The sequence below is a fragment of the Coloeus monedula genome (assembly GCF_965178545.1).
Source record: "Coloeus monedula genome assembly, chromosome: Z".
Taxonomy (NCBI): Eukaryota; Metazoa; Chordata; class Aves; order Passeriformes; family Corvidae; genus Coloeus; species Coloeus monedula.
The window spans coordinates 74,685,324-74,704,819 of record NC_138822.1 but is presented as its reverse complement, the minus strand read 5'-3'; the positions used below and the strand labels follow the sequence as shown (position 1 = coordinate 74,704,819).

General features: G+C 37.4%; 1 protein-coding gene across 1 annotated transcript in view; it reads right to left on the bottom strand.

The window, feature by feature from the left end:
• Window positions 1-4,635: 4,635 nt before the first annotated feature.
• ZFR (zinc finger RNA binding protein) overlaps window positions 4,636-19,496 on the bottom strand; it is a 46,838-nt gene continuing 31,977 nt past the window's right edge. The window contains exons 13-20 of the mRNA XM_082302003.1: window positions 18,909-19,114; window positions 18,552-18,702; window positions 17,008-17,149; window positions 11,998-12,095; window positions 11,082-11,177; window positions 7,042-7,153; window positions 6,841-6,938; window positions 4,636-6,135 (exon numbers count right to left, since the gene is read on the bottom strand). Of these exons, the coding sequence (XP_082158129.1) occupies window positions 5,956-6,135; window positions 6,841-6,938; window positions 7,042-7,153; window positions 11,082-11,177; window positions 11,998-12,095; window positions 17,008-17,149; window positions 18,552-18,702; window positions 18,909-19,114 (1,083 nt within the window). The 3' untranslated portion in view covers window positions 4,636-5,955. The remainder of the gene's footprint in view (window positions 6,136-6,840; window positions 6,939-7,041; window positions 7,154-11,081; window positions 11,178-11,997; window positions 12,096-17,007; window positions 17,150-18,551; window positions 18,703-18,908; window positions 19,115-19,496) is intronic.

Genomic DNA, 19,496 nt, shown 5'->3' with positions numbered 1-19,496 from the left:
TCATTTAGGTTTCCAAGTGTTTGGAGAGGTGTCCTCACACACTCGTTAACACTCTCCGTTCACGTGTAAGGGAGCAAGGCATGGGCTCCAGATGTAGTTCTGTCTGTGAAGCAGGAGAGATGCATGAAAGGTCAGTATTCCAGTCCCTTCTCTTCAGCTTTTCCTTCACCTTTTCCCACAGCACACTTGGAGTACATAGCATGTAACATTTTTTAACACCTCAGATCAACTGGCCTGAACCATTTCGGTCTCAACCTCCTCAATCACTTGGAACTTTTTTATTCTATGTTTTTGTGGAGCACTGCAGTTGCTGCATGAGTGGCCAATCATGCACTGGTCTTCTCTCTGCTGAAACTGAGCCTTTCTCTTTGATTTCCTACGCTATTTTCAGAGCTGATTGTTGTTGACTATTTGATGGAACAATTTTCCTTTTAAATCTACCTTTTATTTGTAGCTCTCTAATGGCCTTCCCCATCTTATTTCTTGAGTTGGATGCATTTAATTAATTCTGTTCTTTCTGTTACAGTTTTTCTTGTGTGTTTTTTTGTTTTGGGTTTTTTTTTGTTGTTGTTGTTGTTGTTTTCTTTTGAGTGAAATTTAACAAGTTCAAATGCTGGATTCTGCACCTGGAATGGGGTAATGCCAGGCACATGTATGAAGTGAGAGAGGAATGGCTGGACAGCTGCAGAGGGACATGTGGAGCTGACTGGTGCTGGGCTCAGTGTGGGTCAGCAGTGCCTGGGCAGCCCCAAGGGCAAACCCCATCCCAGAGCACCCAGCACAGCACAGCCGGCACAGAGAGGGGATGGTCCCGCTGGGCTCAGCCTTGGGGTGGCCTCAGCGTGGGCTCTGCTGGGCCCTGCAGGTGGAGAAGGATGGCAAGGTCTTTGAATGTGCCCCAAGGAAGAAACAAAGCTGGTGGGAGGGCTGGAAGGAACTTCCTGTGAGGAGCAGCTGAGGACTTTGGGCTGGTCTGGTTTGGAGAAAGGGAGGCTGAGGGGTGACCCCACTGCTCTCTGCAGCTTCCTGAGCAGGGGAAGGGCACTGGGAGCTGCTGAGCTCTCCTCCCTGTTATCCAGGGACACAACATGAGGGAATGGTTCAGAGCTGCACCAGCAGAGCTTTCAACTGGCCGTTAGGAGGCATTTCTATACAGAGAGGGTGGTCAAGCACTGGAACAGACTTCCTAGAGAAGCGGTCGATGCCCCAGTCTGTCAGTGTTCAAAGGCCCTTAACAATGTGCTTGAACTTGGCCAGCCCTGACGTGGTAAGGCAGGTCACTGGACAATGGCTGTAGGTTCCTTCCAACTGGAAGAGTCTGTTCTATTGTATTTTATTCCCTTTCCACTTACAAAACACACTAAAATAAATTATTGAAGTTATTGGTAGAAACTGGGATGGCATTTAATTATTAGACACTTTTCCTGTGACAAGCACACTCTGTTGCTGATACCACAATGATTATCCTACCTTCCTGAAGCAGCTGTTTCACATGACTATATTGGCAACATCCTGGATCACTCTGGCTCCAGTTCTTAAATGTACCATGCTTTTCTCTTATGCATGAAAATATGAAGCAGTTACCTAAGCATTGACATTCTCAGCCATGCTGAGATAGCCACATGGGACTGGCAGCTGTGGGCCTGCACCTCTGAGAGACCCATCGCCTTTTGGAGGAGCACACACCCCAGGAACATGTAAAACATGACAGTGAACTCATGTATTCTGGCACCTTCATCACTCCCATTTGTTCATTAACTTGTTTAACCAGAAAATTACTGGCAAACTTAATGTGTGCCAAAGTGAAGGCTGTGATAAGGCTGTCTTACATGGTCAAATATGCATACTATTAGTACAACCACAATGCAGCATGCAGAAAAAGAAAGAAAAGAGGTTATGTAAGAAGCAAGGTTTGTGATTGCTGTGTAGAAACAAGAGCCTTTTTGTCTCACTTTTAATGTTAAAGTAACCTTTTTACTGTAGAAAAAGCCATTTATTTTCTCTTGGTCAGCTACTCAGTTCTGCAGTCTTAGACTTTTAAGTACAGGAAACTTACAAAATCCACAAAGGTTTCTTGATGCCATTCTATGTTTATTTTGATTTAGGGTATCAACCTCTAACAGGGCTGATGCAGAATGGATGTAAAAGTATTTAAGCTAGTGGCTGAGCCTCTACAAACTGATAGGGTTTAAACCCTACCCTCCAATAAATACTGTTGGCAATGGCTTTGCAGAACAGTTTAAGAAAACACAAATATTGAAGATGTCTCTAAATGACAACCCTTACCAACACAGGTATGTAAAGACCATGACATGTGGGAATGTGTGCACTGTGCAGGGTCAACATCCCCAGCAAGAGCTGCCAGTCCCTGAAAAACAGTGACTTCTATCCTGGTAGCACCTGAGCACTTGTTGAATGTTATTAGGGCAGTGTTTCTTAAAATGCAAACTGCAAACAATCAGAAAGTTCAATAAACAATGGCAAGCTTCTCTCAGACTTTTGTAATGCAAATGAAAAAGTGGAGCAAAATGTAAGAATACAGATTAACAGATATTTACAGAATGAAGCCTGATTGTTATTTGGATATAAATCAAAACTGCTGCAGTAAGTCTATAAACAACACTCCTTGGATTTTTTTCTTGCCCTAAAAGACCAGCTGTTTCATTTTTGAAAGTCTGAGAAACACAACACTGAAGGAGAAAAAGATAATCTGAGAAGATCTATAAAAGAATCTCTCAAAAGAAATTTAATTTGCTAGCCTTTCTGGCTAGAAGGCTCTTTGGCTTACAGCTGTCATTAAAAAAAACCCCAAAAAATGGAAAGAAAACAGATGTTTTTGTTAAATCAATCCATCACTGTACTTTGTAAAACTAAAATATAAGTGGAAAAAAACATTGCTGACTGTCTCTCCTTCCCCCCATTATTAAGACTATGCTAGTGAAATCTGTTTGGGTAGTCCTAACAAGTTTAATTGCTTAACAAAGAAATGAATTTGGCACTGGGTGACTACTTAACAGACTAATGACCAGCAGATATTCAACCAGCAACAAGAATCTTAAATATGCATATAAAATTGTTGCAGGAATATTCAAAGTTGATTCCAACTGTTGAAAATTTTCTAGGCAGAACAATTTTAAGTACTAAAAGGTCTAAAAGTAGAAGCTGCAAATGAACCCATCATATTCAATAGCTCTAGAAATGTAACTCTTCTTCTAGAATTTCACAGAAGGTCAAGAAGTCGATGGACTGTGTCTAACAGACTTTAATTTTTAGCAGTGCCTTTATGCAAGAATCCATGTGAAATCACACTGCTCACAGACAGGACACACTCATGAACTAGGAAGTCAAGTCAAAGTTCAAAAAAGCTTCAAAACACAACAGCTCACATTTTCACAAACTGTTCCTCTAAGGTGACCACGGAGGGGAATATCCTTCCTGTGTACATTTCTCTTTTGTGTATGAGGACTGCAGTGTTTGTGATTGAGGGATTTAACACACAGCACTGCTGAAAAAAAAATGCAAACAGTGCTTATTAGTAAACTGGTGGCATTACCAAAACAGGTTATTAAAATGCTTATTTTGCCTTCCTAAGTGCACAGTGTAGTATTTAAAGTCAAAGCTAGCTCTGTACTTTTGAAAATGTTTTTACATTCTTCTTAGATTTGTTAACAGGAGTCGAGTCAGAAGTTATCCATTAAAATGGGCAGGAACACCAGAAACAAACTGCAAATTCACCCTTCACCACACAGCACAAAAATCATGGTCACAGCTTCATATTTAATGTGGAATCACTTTAAGTATACAATATTTCAAAAGATCCAGAAACTGGTTAGGAGCTAAAAGCCAGTAGAACAAAAATACAGAAAGTCTAAAGTACATCTTTGACCTTTTTAATCCTATATTTTAGGGTCACATTCCTGAATAGACAAGTTTGCCTTATGAGGAAAGAAACTTTGGTATGGAGTTAAACTAGCTACATGAATAGCACCTGTAGCTTTCAAAATAAATAGTAATGGCTAACTAGACACGATGGCAACAAGATATCCCCTAGAACAAGCATATGCTTGGAGCTATGCATGAAGGCTGGACAATGAAATGAGTGTAATTTTTTTAAGTAACTTCAAAGCATTTCAGCTTTTCATATTTCTAATTATTTAGAAAGCTTTCATACAGTGAGAAAGCTTTACTTTTATATGCTAACCCCTAATAATCACTCCCTTGAAAATTGCACTCTGATGCTCACAGAACACTATTATTAAATGCTTTTCTTTTAAGTCTTTAGATTCTCTCTGTTTTTCTAAAATATTGTATTTTTTATTCCATAGGCCCACGTTGGTTAGCAGTAGATGCTGGGAACAGAAACATCCCCCCTGCTCCAATAGTTGCTTATTAAAAAGGTCAAAGAGAAATTTGACCTTGAAATGGAACAGAAGTTGGGTTTTTCTTAGTAAATGGTATCAGAAATAACAAATTATTTTTGTCACATGTGATACTCTCCTACAGCCATCAATATAAAGTAGCTACCGGAATGTTAGTCTATGTTAATCTGTGTTTTATGGGTTTGCAACAAAGCATAATACACATTTAACAGAGTAAGTGAAACTTCAGTTTCCAGTGTGTAATGAACTTTAGTCATTTAATAAATTTTAACTTTTATTTGTGTATTCCACTGTAGTGCTGTGACAACAAATCACACCTGTGTACCAGAGCATACATCAACAGTATGATGTAACTTTACTTACACCACTGCTATATTTAGATTTTTGAAAGAGACATAAGCATACACTATGGCCACAGCAAATAATTTTCTGGGTTTTTTTCTTTGATAACCTTCACTTTTTCAGTAATACTTCACTTTTAAAATTTGAATTATTGAAAAAAATCACAGAAAGTTTATACAGGAACAGATATAAGGAATAACCTCACAGGCACTGATATGACAAACATTTATTTTAAGGGCTGAGAGGCATTAATACCATGTCGACAAAGTTGACTGAAAAGAATGACTAACTTTGTCTAAATGGAAAATGCCCACCTTTGCTTGTTGAGAAAAGAAATTCAGAAAGTTATTTTTTGGCCTTGCTATGTCACAAAGTCAATCATACAAAGACCTACGCATTTAACCTAAGATAATAGTTTTAAAAGCCCTTCTATAAAAAAAACCAAAAAACCATCATGCAAATCTTTGATCAATTATGCAGCGGCTTTAAAACTGTTGCAAGACCATACTGTATATATTAGCTTTTATACTGCTAATGCACAACTAACAGCAAACTCGATTAGATTAACACAAATTTGTCTTAATTACACCGTTATATCACACTAAGAAGACAAATGCCACAAGATTGGCAAAAACATTTAATTCTGAGCACTCAAATGGCAGGACAATTATGTGTTGTAACCCCTTCACATTTAGAAAAAAACATGATCCTGCAGTCTCACTTTACAAAAAAAGAAAAAAAAATTTCTGTAAAATATTAATTGGGAGGGGAACAGTTTTACTACCTAACACAAAGTAACTCATACAACTAGTGTCAAAGGCAAACAAAAATACTTCTAAATAAAAAGTCAAAATACACATAGCAACAGAAGCACAAATGCTGCATTAAATACAGTCAAGATAGTAAGACAATGCACTTGTTAATAAAAAAGACAAAAGAAAGAAGAAAATATACTGAAGTCAGCAACACATTTAAAGAAAATGCAATGAGGGAAAACTATTTTTTCCTATGACAACAGTTTCCATTTGCAGTCTTTCCATCCATAATTTGTCTGGTACAGTACATCCAATTAAAATATTCGGAATCTCACAGAAGAGCTAGGTTTTTCTCTTCCAAATCTAATTCACAAGCTGGTTTTGGATGTTTTAAACAGACATCATTATGAATGAAGTAAAAGCAAGGCAACAAATGGACTTTTCATTACCATCAATCTTAGCAATGATAACAAACATTTTTAAAAGTTATCATAATCTTTTTTGTCCTTCTTTCCCTCTGCTTCAAACCCATCAACCCCATCACTGTCCCTTCTCCTTTTACGATTATTATGGATGTTGAAGCGTTGATTCATCTGTGGTAATGGATCCATTCCTAGAACTTTGTGTATCTGACGGAATGCAAGGAGTCTCAGCGCAAACTAGAAAAACAGAAAAAAAAAGTTACTTGTGTTACATACCAATGTCCATTCTGAGGAATTCCTCAATTACGGAAGCGCATCAGTGATGTATGATATTACCCTTAGCTCTAACTATCCCGTCTTTCTTTCCCCCAACAAAGTCAACACAATAAAACGTGTCTGTCATGTTTGCTGCTTTTGTAAGTGCAGCATCTTAGCTTAAAAATAATGTATGTGTGTTTGAGCTCCTGGGCTTGCACTGAAGCAGCAAAGGCTTGTCACGCATCACGTTAGGCATTAGGAATCATTAGCAAAAGGATCAAATGAAGAGGTAGAGGCAGTAACCTCTTAAACTGCAAGCATGAATGGTCAATACTGTCATACGAAACTTGCAGAGATGTATTTATAAAATATTAGATGTCAAAGTAATTTCCCATCTACTAACATACTGCTGTAGAGTGAGCCTGTTTACATATAGCTAGATCTAGATATATAGATATAGATGAGAATGCTACAAATTTTTCAGGATAATACATTTATTTTACTGCAAAAATGTACACTACTATACATCCTCTCCTATGACACGTTCAATGCCTAGATTAAGACAGGTAAGATCTGACTACATTCTAAGAAAAGAAAATTCACGTCCAATATAAAGCTCCATTAAAAAAAAAAAAGAACGAACCATCCACCAAATTTAATTACTTCACACCTACATTCCCTTACCTGTGCACTTGAAGTAATATCCTCTCGTTGCTGATCTGTCATTACAGCAAGCGTATCAAAAGGATCTTTTTCACAGGGGTCCAGAAGGCCAGGACCACCTACAATAATCAGGCTAATTAGCAGCACACTTTTACCTTATTTCATGCAAGATTACAGATTAGCTAAGCGTAAGTATACATACAGGGGTCAAATGCAACTTGCCTTTAAGGATGATTCCCGAAGAAATACACTCAAAAACTCTTCTCAGTGCATCTCCAGGACTCTGTGGCCCAGTTGCGCTGCTAATTGCTTTTTCCACAAGCAACTCCATAGCCTAGACCAACAACATGAGGATTCAGCCAAATTAGAAGATGGATTAAGACAGAAAAAAGCTGCTATTGTTCCTCAGTAGAGAATTTTGAATCCAGAATTTTGTAGAACATTACACATCATAGAATACTTTCAGCTAAAATGGAAAGATCCTCCAGTTATTTTATAAAGATGAATAAAAAGAAAAGTGGTGCAAGATTAACACTGAATACTGATACATGCAGCTGGTCACTGGGCTCAGTGTTGGGCCCAGTCCTGTTTAGTATCTTTATTGATGATCTGGATGAGGGAATCAAGAACACCCTCAGTCAGTTTGCAGATGGAAGCTGGGTGGGAGTGTTGATCTGCTGGAGGGCAGGAAGGCTCTGCAGAGGGATCTGCACAGGCTGGATCCATGGGTTGAGGCCAGTTGTGTGAGATTCAACCAGGCCAACTGCCAGGTCCTGCCCTTGGGTCACAACAACCTCCTGCAGCTCCAGGCTGGGACAGAGTCTGGAAAGCTGCCCAGGGGGAAAGGACCTGGGGGTGCTGGTCAGCAGTGGCTCAACATAAGATGGAGTGTGCCCAGGTGGCCAAGAAGACCAAAGGCATCCTGACCTGTGTCAGCTACAGTGTGGCATGCAGGACCAGGACTGTCCCCCTGTGCTGGGCACTGGTGAGGCCACACCCCAAACCCTGGGTTCAGTTTTGGGCCCCTCACTACAAGAAAGACACTGAGGTGCTGGAGCATGTCCAGAGAAGGGGAACAGAGCTGGGGAAGGATCTGAAACACAAGTTCTGTTAGGAACTCCTGAAGGAGCTAGTGGTGTTTATCCTGGAGAAAAGGAGGCTCAGGGGTGACCTTACTGTTCTGTATAACCACCTGAAAGGAGGGCATAGCGAGGTGGCGGTTGGTCTCTTCTCCCATGTAACTTGTAATAGGACAAGAGAAAATAGCCTCAAGTTGCACCAGGCAACGTTTAGATTGGATATTAGGAAAAGAGATTTTGACTGAAAGGGTTGTAAAGCATTGGAACAGGCTGCCCAGGGAGCTGATGGAGCTACTATTCCTGGAAGTGCTCACAAAACATGTGAATATGGCAATTAAGGACATGGTTTAGTGGTGCTGGGTTAACAATTGGACTTGATGATCTTCAAGGTCTTTTCCAACCTGAACAATTCAGTGATTCTATGATGGGCTTCTTCCCATCACAAGCTGTACAATAATTTTGTAGAAATTTATACAGTAGTAGCCTACATATGTAGGTAGACAACTTGTTGAGCCATTTTTTTGGAGTATGAAATATTGTGGGACCCTTGATTCTGTCAGCCGAAGAATACAGTACACAGTATACCTAATGAAACAGGATGCTTCAGAATTTTTTTTTTTTCTGCAAGAGTACAGAAACTTAGAACATCAAAAATTTAATGTTCTTAAAAATATCCTCACTAGTCTTTCAGTTTAGCAAAACTGAAGCTCACAGCAATTCTTCTACTGGTTATTGACCAACACTAACTCAGATGTTAAACAAGTGTAAAAAAACCTCTAGGATAAACATGTTTACTGAAATGTATGCATTACTTGATGTTAGTTCAAATGGTTTAAAAATTTGCTCTATTTTAAATACTGGTGATTTTTTCTGTGAATATTTCTATTGTTTACTTTTATTATTTTATTTTTTTCCAGGAGAACCTATAGAAATATTTGTGAAAGTAAAGACTAGCTTCCCGTAGTTTTCTTTCCCAGCCTGTGGATGTTTCACTACTACCTCTTTGGCAATTTTAATTCTCAAGCAATGTGTCTCTCTTGGCTTTTGGTAAGTTTTTTGGAGGCACTTGTTGTTTGGGCCTTGTCCTCCTCACCACGTTTACGTTGTTCAAATGCTACCTTTTGTTTTTCCTTTCCAGGTGTAAATATTTATTCTGATGTATGCAAGTCACTACAGGCAGCACTGATCACAATCCTTCACTAAGGGTGCCCATTCCTTTCTATTTTAGCTCCTTTTAACTGACAGATTTCAATTACTGAGCACATTATTTCCATGCCCTACTGTATCAGTCAGGATTTGGCAACAGAAATTTAGTCGTTTTCAAGTAGAAAGCAAAGTGCATCAGTAAAGAAAAAAAAGCAGATCTTGGATTTAAATTTTTTAGAATCTAGTTCTTTTGGATCCTCATACAATACACTGATGTCTCTAACTCAATCCTAGGAAAATGTGTATTATGATGTGCTGGTGTTCATGTGCACAAAAGGCTGGATTTCAAATTTGAACAATGCGTAGGAACCTGACAAAGTTCTTCTAATTTAGTTTTTACTTTCAGGCACATGAAGTGCTACTACTGTGAACATTCAGACTTCCTTCCTAATATCTTCTATTTTTACAACTACTTACGTTTTTTTTTTTTAAAAAGCTCTGTCATCTGGTTTGTAAAAGGTTTCTAGTATAGATGGTAGGAGAAGGTCTGTATCCAGAAAACTGTATTACTCCAATCTATGAAATTCCATCTGAACTGGCAGAAATCACCACTTTCATTTTGTCATTGTTTTTATCAGTAAGACTTTTCCTACAGGCCAAAAGAACAGCTGACTACAGTTCATTGCTGATCCATGTCACTGAGAATGCATCAGGTACCAGGAGCAAATCAGGAATCACTTTTGGAGAGGGCTGAGATACAGCAAGGTCTGACACACTGCTTCATATCTCTCTTCCCTTCTGGATGTGCCTTGGAACAGATAATGTGGGAATTAAGAAACTACATTTCTTATTCTTCCCCCATGTGTCTGCTCTGTGTTGCAATAGTTGTAAGGGTACTTTTCTGAAAGTATGCCAGGGTTCATTCTCTGGCAACTCAGTATCATAGTGATATTAAGAGGGCACTTACTTTTTACCATCTTTTAAGCTGTATTTGTTTAGTGTACTTTTCATGAAATGCAATACTGAAACTGGCACTAGTTTTTTTTCCCTTTAAATATTTAAAGAAGCAGACATTACTGCTCCACTCTTCCTTTCCAGAAGCAATAAATATTATTAGAAGTAATTTAATAAAACTGTCTGCAAACTTAGTAGAGTTGTAAAACTTCTCATTGAAATGAAGTCAACTGCTCAAACTTTTTTGACAATATTAACACTCTTCCTGCCAAAACTGAGAAGGAAGCAGCACAGTGCAACTGGATTTGGTCTGCAAAATACAACAGTCAGAGCTAATTTACTTCCACACAAAACATGCTTCAGGTATTTGTTCCAGACTAACTTTGTGCAATCTACAGATCCTACATCTCTTAGTATTTGGAGCACATGTTGCACTCCTGGAGAGATGATGTAAGATAGTCAATGCAAAAGCAATGCTCCAAGACTTAACTGCAAGAATTAAGAGAGGTGACCTGATAAAACCCAGAGATTTAAGTGACACTGACTAAAATATGATGATGACACAACCACAGGCTGTACTTAAGTACTGTGGTATTTTACCTTGAGAAAGGGATATATTAACGATCATAAGAATTACTGTGGTTTTTTCTTTCAAGTTCTTTCTGTTATCACAGAACTATCTGGGCACAGCCAACATTATTTTAAATAAGACTGAGCAAACTCCAAGCAATTCGAAGTAGGTAGTTAGAAAAAAGTAGGTTTTTCGTATAAAGGAAAAAAAAGCTAAAACCTAGAATAGGAATCTATTCACAAAGAATAAAAAGAAACAAGAAAATTCCTTTTGGGGAAAAAAAAAAAACCAACAAAACCCTTCCAGCTTCAAATGACAAAACCTCAGAAAACTGTATTTTTAAGAGGGAATCTGGAGAATTTGTTAGCAAAAAAACCTCAAAAATTCCCAAACAAAACCCTGTGTTACTTGTTGAAACAGTCTGAATTTAAAAACTGTATTAACACTTCCCTGTAATTTCCTTGTAGTAACATATTTATTAAGACGGCTCATTAAAAAAACACATTACTTACCCAGCTTGGAAAATCAGACCAAGTAGGAACCCGCTGACAGAGGTCACGAAGAATACGTATGATAATCACACAGGACTGCAGACCATTAGCTCTAGCCTTGAGAGCAATACAAAATCAAATTAATTAACCCCTGCACCTACAGCAAACAGGAAATGTTGAAACACTAAAACACCACTGTTCAATGGAAGCTCAGATACAAGATTGAAACAAATCATTCTACAACTTTATTCCGTGAGCTGCCATTTACAGCAGTATTTTATACAGGGTTAGTAATTTAAGGTGGTAGAAGTCAAAGTGCACAGGTTATACAAGAATAACATTTCTTGATCCCCTATACACTTTGACCTATGTTCATTTGTAACAATAAATACAGTATCTTTCTATATTAGAAATAAAAAGGATAAAGTAAAGATCTAAGAAATAGGTATAGAGACTGAAAGGTCAAGGGAATCTGTTTGGTTTCTTTATTGTGCCTTTGCCAGAATGCAAAGTCACTAAACCAAACAGTTGCTTCTCACCTTTCATTCCCTACACTTAATGCACTTAAAGAAATAGGAAAAAAAGTCTTAAATCTAAACACAAAGCTTTAAACACATATTCCATTATTTAAAGCGAAGTTACTCTGCAGCCTTATGGAATATATAACAAATATACAACATATGATCACCCCAAGCGAGTCAAGCTTTCAACATCGCCTTCTCAATGACCAGAAAAAAAAATGACGTCAAATGAGCAATAACTGCATAAAGCAGCTCCTCCATACTCAACCTTCTACAGTTAAATTTAGGGACCAGAGAAATATTAAATATTATTAGCATGAACAACGCTGAGTGTTTTCACACAGTTAAACATTTATATTGCAACTGAACTAATCTCTCATAAGGCTACAAGAAGAAAGTAAAATGATGTTCCGAACCTGGAACCACTTAGCGTGGCGTAGAGCAGCCAGAGCGTCAAGGCATTTTTGCCTGTCCAAGACGTCCGGTGGGTCTTTCACCATACCCGAGGTTACATCTAAAATGGATTGAATTGGCAAAATGCAGTGAGGAATGGGTGTTTGACCAGGTGAGAAAGACACTTCCTTAAATAGCTTCAATGTCACACATGCCATTTAAAGTTTAAACCCTTGAACGAGAAATGTAAATGTTCAGCAAAAGTCGCTCAATTAGGATTAGAGCATTGACCCAGTATGAAGATCAAGAGCATATTGCACTTCAGCTCTGAGGTTATTTTCAACTGCATTGCTGATTATGCAATGCGTAGTACTTCTTTATTTCAGCTAACACTGGAAAAACACATATCCCCTAAAATTAAATACCGAAGGAAGGATGGTTGGACACAGTGCACCAGCACAGAGAACACAAGACAGAAGGAACACAAAAATCCACTTTAACCAAGTAGAAACATTCAAACAGTTTCTTTTAAATTTTAATTGTCACGTGTTATTTGGGACCTATTCTTGAAAGAAAAGCTAAGTATAACAAATCTTAAAAGCACTAAATATTTAGTAATGATGTTATTTTTATCATGCCTTAAACTTGAAATTATTTTGCTTTAAAAACCTGACTAAATTCTTCAATATTACAGAGTTCCTTGTTTTCTAGTACCTTCTCTCTTAGCCATATAAATAAAATTCCTCAGCCCATTATATATATGTTCCAGCAACACTTAGGATGCAAGAAAGGATCTAAAAACGGACTACTTTACACAGAGTCAACAAGATAACGAAAAGCAAGGAATAGTCAAAAAAACAAAGCAAAATTTCTGAAAGATGCAGAAAACATAGCAGACCTTGCATATTTAAATGTTCAAAAAAAACTTAATTACCAAGCTGACTGGTTTGCTACCAAAAATGAAGAGACCACAGAAGTGGTTTAATCAATGAAACTGGAACCACTAAACAATGTGAAATGGTATCCTCAGGTTACTTGAAAACTGTATGGATATAATCAGATCAGTGATCACCATTAGAAGTTATTTTTTTGCTCATTATGAAAATGGCTATCGTGACTAGTCACAACATATGTGGTAGCATAACTGGCGATACACCAGATAAGATGAAACAAAAAGCCATCACTCAATGGGACACATTTCACAGGAGCTGGCTGTTTGGAACAGTACAGTTTACTCCTCCAAGACCTAAATTTAGGTAAGCCAGGGAATAAAATAATATAAAAAATAATGAGACTCGTGAAACATGCCTGCAACGAGAAGCTTTTAGGAATGTTGCAGAAATTGTGCTCTGAAATCACAAATGTATAGTAGGATTCTTTACAATACAGAGCTAAGAGGCCATGAATTAACATGGTGGCATAACTTTGCAATACAGTAACTAAATTTAATGTGAAGTACTACTACTAGTATTCAGATTTGAGCATTTTGATAGGATAATTCTATTGCTCTGCACAGAGACAAAAACGCGAAGACTTCATAAGAGCAAAGTTGAGAAGAACATAGGTAACTTCTCACACAGATATTCCAGCTTACAGGCTATGTACTGAAATGGAAAGTTGAAAATCTTCACTAACAAGGTAATTACAGAGCAAATGAAAATGTTTAAAGTGATGTTTCTTTTAAAACAAAACCAATTTTAAAAATCCCAAAAAGAAACAACAATAAGAATCCCCTCCAAACCTATACAAGAGGGGTGCCAGCTAAAGCTAAGTGATGAAAGGGGTACAACCCAGATATATGAGACAAGGAGTACATCCTGAGAAAACGTACCACAGGAAAAAGTGGCAAAGTAAGGTTGAGAAATTAAAAAATGAAAATAGGTGCTGTGGGGTCAATAGCCTAATCAGTCAATTATTTACTTTCTTCTAAACTAATATGTAAATAGGTGACACTGTGCAAACCTTTAGCACAACAAGTCACTGAATAATTTGAAACTTTACTTCTACCTCTGAAAACCTTCAATTTGTAAAATAATTTTACTAAGAAGAATTGCAATTAAAATGTACAGAAAAGAATCTTACTTAGTGCTGGAAATGTTGATCTAAAATGGGTTACTAATAGCTATCATAAGAATACCCATGGAACTTAAAAAGACTCTCAAAGTCAGAAGTTGCTGAGGCACGTACTACACTGAGAAAACATTGACTGAAAAAATATATCAAGGAACTCCTGTAATATTTATTCTGTGGATTTTTGCATATGTTTCACATTTCAGGATTAACCCCTTAAAGACTATTTAACTAAAATCAGATGCCTAACCTACCACCCTACTAAACTGAGACGAAACTGAATTAATTTACAGAATACGGGCATGAATTCTTACCCTGTGTAACTTATTACTAGCCTAAACATAAGGGGTTAATCTTCAGTTAGACGTGCTGTGTCCACACTACCTCTTCATTAAAAGTTAACAGGTATGTCAATTTAGGTAAGTTTTATTATGTAAAATACATTTTGTCCAGTCAACTATTGTAAGACTAGTGTGAACACTGCTTCATTCTAGGAGAGAGACAAAGACGAAAAGAAAAAAAAAAAAAAAACAAACACAAAGTAACAGCAGATGCTAGGACTATGCATCCAAACCCCTCCTTTGTAAAGCATGGCAGGTGTGACACTGAGCTTTAGAAAACCTTGGTCAAAAATCCTTCCGATGTCTTGGCAGCAACCCCTGACAGGAATCAAGTCCCTCTGCTAGAAGGCTTTGGACCGGGGCTGTTAGCTAAGGATAAAAAAGACACACGCGCACACACAGATGTGTTTGTAGGTATGTACACTTTGTTTGATGAAGGAAGACTCCACAGCTGGGTTAGAGCTCTTCGAATGTATTAGATTCGGTCAACTGTCAAACGCACAACACTGTAAGGAACAGTAGCTATGCGGTTAACAATTTCATTTCACTGTTTAATTTTTCAGACTTTTATCATGTAATAATACATCAAACATGATTCTACTCCACGTGCAAGACTCAAGTTGCATCTTTACTCAGACTGGTTCTTCCGGTAAAGCCTTCCTTAACACCTGAACTAGCTCCCCAAGTGGGCTAGGGAAAATGAAAACTTTAAACCAGTGTAAGACACAGAGCATGAGAAGCTGCAGGAAGGAAAACACAAACACATACTGTTACTCTGCAGCAAATAAGCAGCAGTCTTCGGAATAAGGAACTTCTTTGCTGCAATAATTGGCAATTCAGTCTTCTATTTGCTCCAGTTTCAAAAGTAAACTTTTCTACACATCCATTTTATACTGCTCAGTGTCTTGAAGAGAAGTCTAAATTGACTTTGTTTGCCTAGAGGCAGTACTGCATTCGGCAGTGAATAAACTCACAAAGATAATTTAACTCAAGTGTGGGTCAGACAAAAATACAGATTTGTTTCCTTTTGGTGGCATAACTTAGGGGACTGATGGTAGCAATTTGAAATTTGTTTTATTTTTAGTCCACATCATAGAATGTTGGGCCAGAAACCACTTAGTTGAAATGGAGTATTGTAGCAGGAATCAATACTGCACTTTTGCACAGTAGATCAAGAAATAAACATGGTATTAAGGGTTAATTTAGTTGAATGGTTAGTCTAATTTAATAATAAAATGCATTCTTTATAAAGTTAAATAATATGGAAAGTTGGATTCAGCCCAAAGTCATGTTACACTCAGATTGTCAAAAACCAAGTAAAACTGGTTGGGTGTGACAGTACACATACAAACCCTTTATAGCTAGGAATATTATGCACAGCTTAAAAATCATGTACAAAACACTCTAAGACTCTTTGGAAGTCATCCAAACCACAGAATGCATCTTGAAATTTTTCTTTCTGATTATGTAGGATGACTTTGTTAACATAGCTTGCTTATAAATGCACTAGTCACAGCTACAGGACACTTACTAATGCAATATAAAAACCTCAAGTATTTTCGAGGACATGTAATGATGAGATGAAATATAAAAAAAACCTCCGTGGCTTATATAAATACGTATATACACAAGCACATGTATACATACACACATACAATTTCTTTCAACCTGCATATGAGAAGTGTTAAAACAGCCTCAGATTTCCTATTTGTAGGTTCACTGTCAAACACCAGAACCCTGTTTGCTATGATCTCTTTCAACTATGAAAATACAGGATTAAAAGGAAACAAAGTTAATTTTATCTGACCCGTAAATAAAAAGAACCAATGTACTGCAGACATTAATCATGCTTGTTGGCTTAAAAGCTTTTGGAGCTTTGAAAGTGTTACAGAACAGACCCTAAAGCAACACTGCTGGCACCAGAAAAACTGCGGACTTCGGAAACGTAAATTGATTCCCAAGCTCCACCTTCTGCTTCAGCTCAACGACAAAGCCATTTCTTATTGTACTAGTTGGGTTTGCCAGTTGGATAGAAGACTGATTGTAATACCAGGAGCCTAAATATAATACTCAAAAAGCACTCCAGACCAAAAAACAACCTCAGAGAGCTGGAAAAAATCGCATCATCTTTTAAAGTTAGAAGCACTGTTACTGTCAAAAGTACTGTAAAAGTGCATTTTAAGTGGCGCTATTCAGAATGTCCAAGTGATGGTAATACTGACCCAGTTCAAACCCAAAAACATGGGATTTGATTTTCTAAATCCATATAATCTTTCTTTTAAGGCAAGACTGTTCTAGAAAGCCAGTTTATAGCCACTTGCTATAAAATACTTTGTTTTCCACATAATTTTAAAAGAGGGGGAAAAAAGTCAAGCTTGTACCTTTTCCAGAAAACTGAGGTTGGATATAAAGTTAGAAATTTAAAAAATTAAATAAAAGCATCATATACACATTTCTTTTAACCAACTGTTCTCTACTGAGACGGGTTGTTGAAAAACAAGGTTTCGATCAAATACATGTGCCAGCATGTTGCCTTCCAGGACCTTAGTGCCATCTTAAGCAGAATAGATAAACATAAAAAAACAGATGAGAAAGAAGTAACGTCTTTAACAACTTCCCAACCTCCATCCCTCATGTTCTCTTCCCGAATGACTGGAGATGTCAGTGTGATTGTAACTTGCATTTTGGGTTCCACACACGAATTTAAAATTATTGCTGCTTCTGGGACTGCACACTTGATATCGTATTTCTCTGGACTGATTACCTAAATATTGAGAAAAAGAAATTTCTATTAGCATGTGGCCAATAAAAGTATGAGGAAGAAAAAGGATTCCAACATAGTCATTTTTTAAGAAAAAGACAGAACCACAATTATATGAAATAGATACCTGTGTAGTCGTAGAAACCACACTACACAGTGTAAAGATAAAAATATATGTGGACTTGCATGTTGTTTCCAAATTATTAATGAAAATACATAACCAAGAAGTCAGATGCCCAGAAAGGAAATTAATATACAATTACATAACATAATTACAATTACATAACGAGAATTTTGATGGGGTTTGAGATAAAGAAAAGCCTCAGTGCCAATTAATTAGCAGGGTGTTTCTCACTGGAACATAGAAGCCTTTAAAAAGCAAAGATGCAGGGGTTATTTTTCAAGCTCGCAGTTACAGATGGGTATTGCTAGGTACATCCTATGCTTGGGTATCACAAAATGTTAAACAAAGGGCAAGAAAAGTACCAGAAAAGAAAAAAAGTAAGAGTAACTAACAAAGTGGTTATTTTGAATTGCTTTTTGCAACTTTATTTAATAATTCTAAATAGCCCCAAAAGGAAGCTGTAGGCACCTCCGTGACCACCTTCTACACACATGGACAAGTGAACATTTCCACAAAGACATACCAAGATGCCCATTTTTAAAATTTACTTTTGTTCTGTTACTTCAAACGAGAAAATTTGAGATTATTTTCTAATTAATCTGATCCTGCTAAAGCTTCTACCATGCCAGTGATTCTGTCAAGCATTTTACTAGACTGCACCGACATACTAATGCTGTGACAAGCACTGTATAGCGACAGGCTTTGTTCATCAGAGACCAGAGGTTTTATACTTTCTTGTGGAAATTCTGTAAAGGGTTTGTATTAATTTCACTGAATGCTCTAAGATTGCATGTTTGCTTTTCTAAAGGTCCAAATTATAAAAAAAATCCCACACAAGACTTAGCTAACTAATTGTGAACTATAAAGCACTGACACATATGAATAGGAGCCAATATGTAAGTACAAAAGACAGGCATTAATGGAGAACTTTGACCTTGAGGCAGCAGGCATGCTGTAACACTGCGCAATTACCTCTATTGCTACTGGTAACTGATTAATGGCCTTCCTCATGCTCATTTCTATTTCCCACATAAATGAAGTCTATTAAATGGTGATTGATACTACACTGCTAGAGCACACACTTGTATGGACACAATATAGAGAAAGCAGAACACGCAGCAGTCTCTGAATTCAGACAGAAACACTCAGAAATACGGAAAGAAATTGAACCTTGGCTATGTCACGTAGCAGCACAGTGAGCCCTGCAGACACTGAACTTGAGGACAGATTTTTACAGTACTCTTACAAAAATTCAAATCTAAAAATCTAAATTCTACTTACTGCAAGTTGCTTAGGGAGACTTTCAGCAATACGACTGAGTAATGTCTTGGAGGGCTTCTCAGCACACAACAGAACAAGATTGACGTTTCGGTCTCCACGGAGTAGCAAACCTTTAGCCAAAACGCCCACCCGTAAAACGCCTTTCAAAGCTCTGTGAATTATAGTTAAAAGTTGCATTTAAAATAATAATGTAAAAATAATAAAAATAATCCTTAAGATAAAAAAGTGAAATAAAACAGTATTCCACATGCTTCTGAGACTTCAAAATACTGTAAAAAACCACAAAGAGATGAGATCCTGGAAGCATGGGTAACGGGAAAGAAAAACAATAAAATTCTTAAAAAGTAATCAAAATACCTGTCTTTACTTCCATCCTTTTTGTCATCTCCCTCTTTGTTCTTGCTTTTTTCATGATCAGTCATGCTGTCAGAAACCAGTTTCAAAGCACGCTCAGTAATAGAAACAATTTTTTGGACTGCCTGAAGTTCCTCCTCAGTAGGATATATAGCAGCATGCTTGGTCATCACATAGCGGTCATCAGAGGAGTCAGGGCGGCGCAGAGGCTGAACAGACAAAGAAGTGTATTTCTGAGACTTGGGTGCACTTCCAAGGTCACAAATGAGACAAAATGAGGAAAACCCAAACATGTGGATAAAGAACAGAATATTCAAATCTCACATCAGTGAAATGTAACAAAACATGAAATCTCCTCAACAGCCTACACTGGTCACAATCAATCATGTCTGAGAAGACATGAAATGTATCAAAATTAAACAAAAGCAAAATCCCTAGATCAGAGGTACCTCCAAAACATTAGTACTTCTTGTCTTTCTGTCAACCGGGAAATATTTGCATATTGCTGCAAAATAAAGCATCCACGACTGCTTTCATACAATCACAAGATGGGCCCTTAGAAGGTCATCTAGACCAACCTCCTGTGCAAAA